This window comes from Tarenaya hassleriana, unplaced genomic scaffold (genome assembly GCF_000463585.1).
Source record: "Tarenaya hassleriana unplaced genomic scaffold, ASM46358v1 Cleome1, whole genome shotgun sequence".
NCBI classification, from domain to species: Eukaryota; Viridiplantae; Streptophyta; class Magnoliopsida; order Brassicales; family Cleomaceae; genus Tarenaya; species Tarenaya hassleriana.
This window is the reverse complement of record NW_010960187.1, coordinates 2,654,636-2,662,406: the sequence shown is the minus strand read 5'-3', so window position 1 is coordinate 2,662,406 and position 7,771 is coordinate 2,654,636. Positions and strand designations below refer to the sequence as shown.

At 33.3% G+C, this 7,771-nt stretch overlaps 2 protein-coding genes across 3 annotated transcripts in view; both read left to right on the top strand.

The window, feature by feature from the left end:
- The window catches only part of LOC104806779, a 1,371-nt gene extending 1,153 nt beyond the window's left edge, over window positions 1-218 (top strand). Inside the window, exon 3 of one of the 2 annotated variants that reach the window (XM_010531844.2) lies at window positions 1-218. In XM_010531844.2, coding sequence (XP_010530146.1) covers window positions 1-102 — 102 coding nt within the window. In that variant the 3' untranslated portion in view covers window positions 103-218. The other variant, XM_019202412.1, reaches the window with a different exon arrangement.
- A 2,625-nt stretch (window positions 219-2,843) lies between these two features.
- On the top strand, window positions 2,844-4,763 carry LOC104806770 (serine/threonine-protein kinase-like protein At1g28390). Its single transcript, XM_010531832.2, has one exon. It carries the CDS (start codon window positions 3,238-3,240, stop codon window positions 4,633-4,635), a length of 1,398 nt encoding a protein of 465 aa, XP_010530134.1. The 5' UTR covers window positions 2,844-3,237; the 3' UTR covers window positions 4,636-4,763.
- Window positions 4,764-7,771: the final 3,008 nt, after the last annotated feature.

Genomic DNA, 7,771 nt, shown 5'->3' with positions numbered 1-7,771 from the left:
TCGGAAGAGAGTTCAAGTGAGATTCGGGGCAAAGTGATATTAAAGGCTAAGTTTCGGAACAAGGCTAAGAGATACAAGCTTCTTGATGAGGTTTCTAATTAATTTTACAAACGATATTATATATATATATATATATATAATGATATAAAGATGAGTTTTTTTGGGTTATGAATCACGAGTTGTAAGTCAAATAATGCTTTTTATATTTTGTTTTCTCATATATTTTCTGGTCAAGAAATTAAGTGCGTGAAAAAGTCTTTTGATTTATTGGATTAAATAGTGGATGGTTAGTGGAATGGTCTAGTGGGAATATTTGATTTGACAACATTATATAATTTTGAGCCTTGTAATAACACTTACCCTTTATGCTAAACATGTTTGATTAATTAATTATATTATTTATCTGTTATGCAGAATGAGATTCTATATCTATGGACCGACCGATAGTAAATGCTTCTTATTCGGTCTCCACCGGGACATGTTTGGACTTAATGTCGGATTAAGTGATACTAATTAAAGATTAACGACCTTTGTTTTTTAATCACAAGCAAAGTGCTCGTAAAAATACATCGAAATCGAAATCAAATTCAAGACAGTTCACAGTCACACACACCCATCTATCTGTTAAAATATCTAACTAAACTAAACAGGCCCACAGGCCCATTGGTTGGTTACTAATAAATTTACGATCGAATCCCAATACGAATTCGTATGAATAGTATATTTATTATTTTAATTTCTAATAAATATAAAAAAAAATTAGTAACTAAAAAAATGATTAATTCCGTATTTTAAAATATAACACGTCTCTCTTTAATTTTTGGATGTATCCGAATTCGACCTACCTAAAATATGAAAATATATTACATTAATGTTTAAACTTTATTTGTTTTTGGGTAACCGGGTTTTTTGGGCCGAAGCCAGACTAATCTCGGGGTCGGAAGCTAGCCATGTGATTTGAATTATACGTTCTCTTCCCAGTCTAGGTTTCGAACTCGGGACGGGATAGACGTTTTGCACATCCGTTTCACCGGTTGAACTACTCAGATTGGATTATAAACTATATATTGAAACTCTTATATATTATTCAAAATCCGCAATTGCAGCTTGAATAAAAAGTAATTGTTTTAACTTATGGATTGTAATTACTTCTCACCCAATGTGATATGAATCAATCTATAGGTAGATACGGCTATCATATATGGATTGTGTTGTTTGTGCGTTTGTTTGTGGCATGTGAGTGCATGTGGTCCGTTGGCGCATTTTGGGAAGTGACATGAGATTATGTAGTATCCTCACCAACTTGTTTACTTCCTTATTAGGATGTGGCTCCTTCTCTCTATATAATAATCTATAAGTTTATCGGTCATTTGGTCAAATTATATCTCGCAAAAGATTGAAAAAATTTAGGCAAATGTTTTTCTCCAAATAGAGATTCAAACGAAAAGGAACTTACCGTTTGAGCCACCCGATATTGGGCTGCGGCTCTCTCTCTATATATAAATGAATCTTATACTATGTATTATGGTAATCGAAAATGAGTTAAATTAGACATATAACTCATTATGTTGAATCGAATTAAGTCACGTGAGATTTGAGAGCTTTGCATGTGGGTGGTTGTTTGCGGGACACACTTTTTTAAATGCTTTGATTTATTGTTGTGTATATGATCTATAGTCTACGTGTTTATATATATATATATAATATAATATAATATAAATAAAACACGTAGACTATCGATCATTTAATTTATACAAGCTCGTGTTATAATACTGCTGCAGAGGGTTGGAATTTATATAAATTAGATGACTTATCGCTCTCAAAAGAAAATGCGAGTGAGGAAGAGATGAAAACAGGGGAACCCTCTGGGGCACACAGAGGGTTTGGGTGGGAAGAGATGCGTTCATTGTGAGTTCCGTGGTTAAACGAAATCAAGGGTAATTTGGTATTCCGGCACTGTTTATTAATTAGCTATTGGAGCTCGATAACATAATTATTATATTCGGTTTTGGTTGTGGTTATGATTCTCATTCTAAATTAAACCGAACCTAACAAATAATCAATGATTGTCATTTCTCAGAAATAAAAAAAAAATCTAAACTAGCAAAATCTGAAATATCGAGTTTACAATCTCTTCGACGAATCTCTAATTACGGATTTGTTGAAAAAAAGATAAAACATAAAAGTTTTAGAATTTTTTCTGCTCCATTCTATTGGCTGGATATGGTTGGCGTAAAAACGTGAAAATTAAATGTGAACAATTGTATTATATATATATATATTATATATTGACCCTTGTTTTAAGTTCTTTAATTACAGTTGTATATGTAGTTGTTGAGGAATGGGCACGGAGGAACGAGTTTGCTAATATATCAAACTATGAACGCGTAAAGAATTCAAATTCAATAAATGCTCGGGCAAATAAAAATAAAATAAATGGTAGGTCGGTCCACGGCATTAATTAATTCTTATAAAAAAATAAATATTTAAGATATTCAATTTAAAGATTTGAATGAGGAGAACGAGAAGGAACTCACAACCGTCAAATCCCAACGGCGGCAAAAGTGGACTTCTTTGATCCATCCCCGAGAAATTCCCTCCCAAAGTTGCACGTTTTCTAAAAAAGTAGGGATTATATATACACAATAACATACTACAGAAAATCACTAATAATACCATCAAAAATGTAAATAGTTTGATTTTTATGAGATAATTTAACTATAAAATGAATACCATTTTTATTAATTTATGTATAAATTAATTTAAATACTTAAAATTAGTTTAATATATAATTATAATCAGTTTAAATTACACGATTATCTATATTCATACGAACCCGACATCCATCTCCAAACATGATGGAGCAAAAGAGTTCACTAAGTTCCCCAAGGGGAAATAATTTCCAAATCTCTTGGAAATCATCACTAAATTAATGAAATGATTGATGACACTCAAAACCCACACGCATGTACGTATACGTATATATATATATATACGTATATGTGAACACAAAATTAGCACATGCAATCTTTTTTTTTTTTTTTGCCAAGAGAAAGTACTCGAACACATGATTGTTTCACACGCCCTTTCTCTTGCTTTCTAGCAACAAAGCTGTAAAACAGTTACCCTAAGACTTTATTCATTCCTCTTCTTCTCCTTCTGCTTCTTCTTCCATGGCCATTTTGTTCTTCTCTCTCTCTCTGTTTCTCTCTTCTTCCATCTTTCTCTCTCTTGTCCATGGGCTATCTCTCCTGCAATGCTGAATCCGCCATTGCCGCTTGTGATCCCTACAACTGGGACCGCCGCCGGCGTCTAAAGCACTGCCGGAAAAATCCCACCTCCGCCGACACCGAAGAGACGGTTCGACGGTTCACGTTCGATGAACTGGCCGCCGCGACAAATGGGTTCTCCGCCGATAACTTCCTCGGAAAAGGCAGCTACGGGAGCGTCTACAAGGCCGTCCTTGACGGGGGCAAGCTCATCGCCGCCGTCAAGAGAACCTCCGCCGCGGGAAAATGCATCGGCGGTGGCGGAGACAACTCTCAGGTGGACCACGAGATCGAGATCCTCTCCCGGATCAAGAACCCCAGACTGGTCAACCTCATCGGTTTCTGCGTTGACCAGAAGCGAGACACGAAGCTCTTGGTATTCGAGTTCATGCCCAACGGTTCGCTCCACGAGATTTTACACCGACCCGGTTTAGCTTCTAAACCGGCCAGTTGGAACCGGAGGATGAAACACGCGCTCCAGGTGGCTCGTGCGGTCCACGCGCTTCACTCCGCCGAGCCTCCGGTGATCCATCGCGACGTAAAGTCGTCGAACGTTCTAATCGACGGTGGTGGAAACGCGCGACTGGGGGATTTCGGGCTCGCGTTGAGTCCACGTTCCGAGGACGAGCGCGTGAAACGCACTCCCCCGGCAGGGACAATTGGATACTTAGATCCGTCCTATCTTGCTCCGGCGGATCTGACGGTGAAATCCGACGTCTTTAGCTTCGGGATCTTGTTGCTTGAGATCATCAGCGGCCGAAACGCGATCGATTTGAACTACAGCCCATCTTCTGTCGTCGACTGGGCGTTACCGCTGATGAAACGCGGCGATTACGCAGCGGTCTGCGACCCGATAATCGCGTTTCCGCCACCGCCACCCGCCGCGGTCAGGGCGGTTTGTGTTTTGGCCGCGCGGTGCGTTAGGTCGACAGTGGAGAAGAGGCCGGAGATGTCGGAGGCCGTGGAGTGTTTGAAACAAGTGAGGCGGTTATCTCACGTTCCGCGCGTGTGGAATAACCTGCGGCAGCGCGTGAGACGCGTGGAATTGTCGGAGGACGTTTTCGTGTTGGAAGAGAGTCAAGAGAAGGTGTCGACGGTGGCGCAACCGCCGGAGCCGCCGCGGCCACTCCGGCGGCGGAATAGGGTGATGAGGTCGAGGTCGGTGGGGCCGGAGCCATGCCACGTGGAGGGCGAGCAAACGGTGGTTGTGATTCGGAGCTTAGTGGCCGGAAAAAGTTCGGCGGCGACGGCGAGGCTGAGGAAATCGAGATCGACGGGGATTCTACGGAGTTGTCATAATAAAACGGTGAAACCGAGAGAGTTCGATGTTACTAAAGTCAACAACTTGAGTGGTCACTTGTTTTGATGTTTGAGTTTTGGTTTCCGATGTTTTTTTTGTCGTATTGTTTTGGATTTGGTTAAAAAAAAAGACAAATGCTAAATTGTCCTGTCTTCACAATTTAAACTCTTTTAAATTGATTAATCATAATTAGATTTATTTAGTTTTCAACACAATAATTTGTATTTTTTAAATGGATAATCATAATTTAATTTATTTGGTTGTCAACCATGATTGGGTGAGTAAGAATTTGAAGTATTAGATTTCAAATTCGAATCGTTTAAATTTAGAAGTTTAGGATTCGATTTTCAATTCGTCATCCATAAATTCCGAATATCAATTATTTTATGAATTTATGACTAAAATGATCTATCGTAAAATTATAAAATAATTATAAACTCAATTTTGATAACTCAAATAAAAAAATGATGTAAAGTGTATTATTCGGTCCGAATTCTAACATCAAATTGAAGAGAAAAATAGAAATTCTAATCATATGATTTATTCTCAAATCGTAATTAGCCTAATTCTCTAGGCAGAACAACTATTAAATAAATAGATGTATATAAAAATATGAGCGTGAGGGATAATGAATTTAAATGTTTTTGAAATTAATATGTGATACAATAATTGATTTCAGGTTTTATTTTTTCAATGACTGAAAATTGGATCTGAAGTGTGGGCGAGTCCAAACATATGGACCCACGCGTGATGAAGTCGGTGCAAATGTGAAATCGGTCTAATCGTTTAGAGGGGAATCATTTTAAATTAAATTTATAAGATTCTTTTTCTATATAACGGTTTAAATAAGATTTGAGTTTGGTTCCAAATTTATAAGGTTTCAATAAGAATCTTTTTTTTTTTTAATGGTACGTTATTTGAGTGTGTAAAGATTTGTTCATAGCGTTATCCTCATTTCATTGTCTCTGCGTTTTTCATATTATCATATTTTCATTGGACAAAAAGAAAGCGGTTTCATGTGAAAATGGCGAATTTGTAATTGTAAATAAAAAGAAAACGAGGGCACAATGGGCTTCTTCTGGACCATATTTTGGGCCCAGCCCTGATATAATGTGTTAGTTAGGCCCGTTTATGGGAAAATATTATTGATTTGGATATACAAAACCTAATCCAATAATATAAAATTATAATTATATACGAATTAGACTTAATATAAAAAATATTAAATATAATTTTATTTTTATTAAAATAAATAATCAAATTAAAAAAAAAATAAAAATCTAATGAAAATAAAAAAATATTATTTTTAGGAAATGGCTAGTTTAAAACTAAAATAAATCGGGGTAATGACAAAATAAAACATGAACTTTGTGTATTTGACAAATAAATACACAAACTTTTATTTTGGTAATAAAATACACAAACTTTTGGAATAACGGAAAAAATAACATAAATTTTTTTTATTTGGCAAATAAATACACAAACTTTTATTTTGGTAATAAAATACACAAACTTTTATATTTTTAGCGCAAACCTCCACAAACAATAACGATGTAAAAAATAACGGAACCATCAACACGTCATCTATATTTATGAATATCCGTATCCGATATAAAAATTATAAAATTTTAAATTAAAATTAAAAAACATTTTTAAATATAAATAAATTATATAGGTCATTTATATTCAAATTTTAAAATTTAAATATTTAAAATCAATATAAATATAAATATAATCATAATCTATCATTTACAATTATATAGGTCATTTATATTCAAATTTTAAAATTTAAATATTTAAAATCAATATAAATATAAATATAATCATAATCTATCATATACAAATGTATTCAAAGTTTAAACATTCTAAATCTCAATTATATAAAATATTTCTTAAATATATCTACAAAACATGTAAATATAAAGTATTTTAAATTTCTATACCAAATTATTCTTATATTTAATAGTATTATTAATTAGTACGAATCAGATTGAATATGTCGGATAATTCGAATTTGATATCCGTATCCGATCCGTAACCGACAAATATTTCAAAATAAATATCTGTATCCGATTCGTACGTTCTGGATATCTGAATATTTATATTTATATTGATTTTAAATAATTGAGATTTAGAATGTTTAAACTTTGAATACATTTGTATATGATAGATTATGATTATATTTATATTTATATTGATTTTAAATATTTAAATTTTAAAATTTGAATATAAATGACCTATATAATTTATTTATATTTAAAATTGTTTTTAATTTTAATTTAAAATTTTATAATTTTTATATCGGATATGGATATTCACAAATATAGATGACGTGCTGATGGTTCCGTTATTTTTTTGACGTCGTTATTGTTCATAGAGGTTTGCGCTAAAAATATAAAAGTTTGTGTATTTATTTGCCAAATAAAAAAAGTTTATGTTTTTTTTCGCCACTATTCCAAAAGTTTGTGTATTTTATTACCAAAATAAAAATTTGTGTATTTATTTGCCAAATACACAAAGTTCATGTTTTATTTTACCATTACCCCAAAATAAATCTGATCGAATTTGAATAAAATTTGAGGTGAACCAAAATTCTATTTAAAAACATAATATTCAGTACAAATTCTTTAAATTACTACCTTTTATTCGAGTTATTTTATAGAAAATAATCCCCAAAATAATTAAGAAATATATCGACATAAAGTGTGCATATATTAGTTTCAACACCAATGAATGAAACTGATTAAATCATTAATTGATTTGAACGATCTATGGACAAAATACAAATAAATTAAAAAAGATTTTTTTTTATTATAAAACTCTAAGAAACCAACGTGAACATGAGAAAGTCTTACAAATGAATTCCCTATAAAAATAAAATAAAAAGGAGATAAATAATTGTGATTGAAAAGACAGAAGGCTGCAAAAGAAAAAAAGACACTGGAAATGGAAAATAAAGAGTAGAATCGGCCATTGCCCCCACCTCACTTTGGACGCAAAAACCTGTCATGTCACCTTCTTTGTCTCATCCAATCAAACCATATATATATACATACATGTATATATATATATATATATCATTTCAAAAACCTATAAGATATTCGATTTGAAACTCAAATCTATATTAGATTTTAGGGTTCCGAAACTCATTAATAATTCTAATGTATCGCTTGGATACAGCAATTATCCCAAAATATTCGGA

Bases quoted from the DNA above. Each gene is read 5' to 3' on its own strand.
- LOC104806770 (XM_010531832.2), top strand. From the start codon at position 3,238: ATGGGCTATCTCTCCTGCAATGCTGAATCCGCCATTGCCGCTTGTGAT.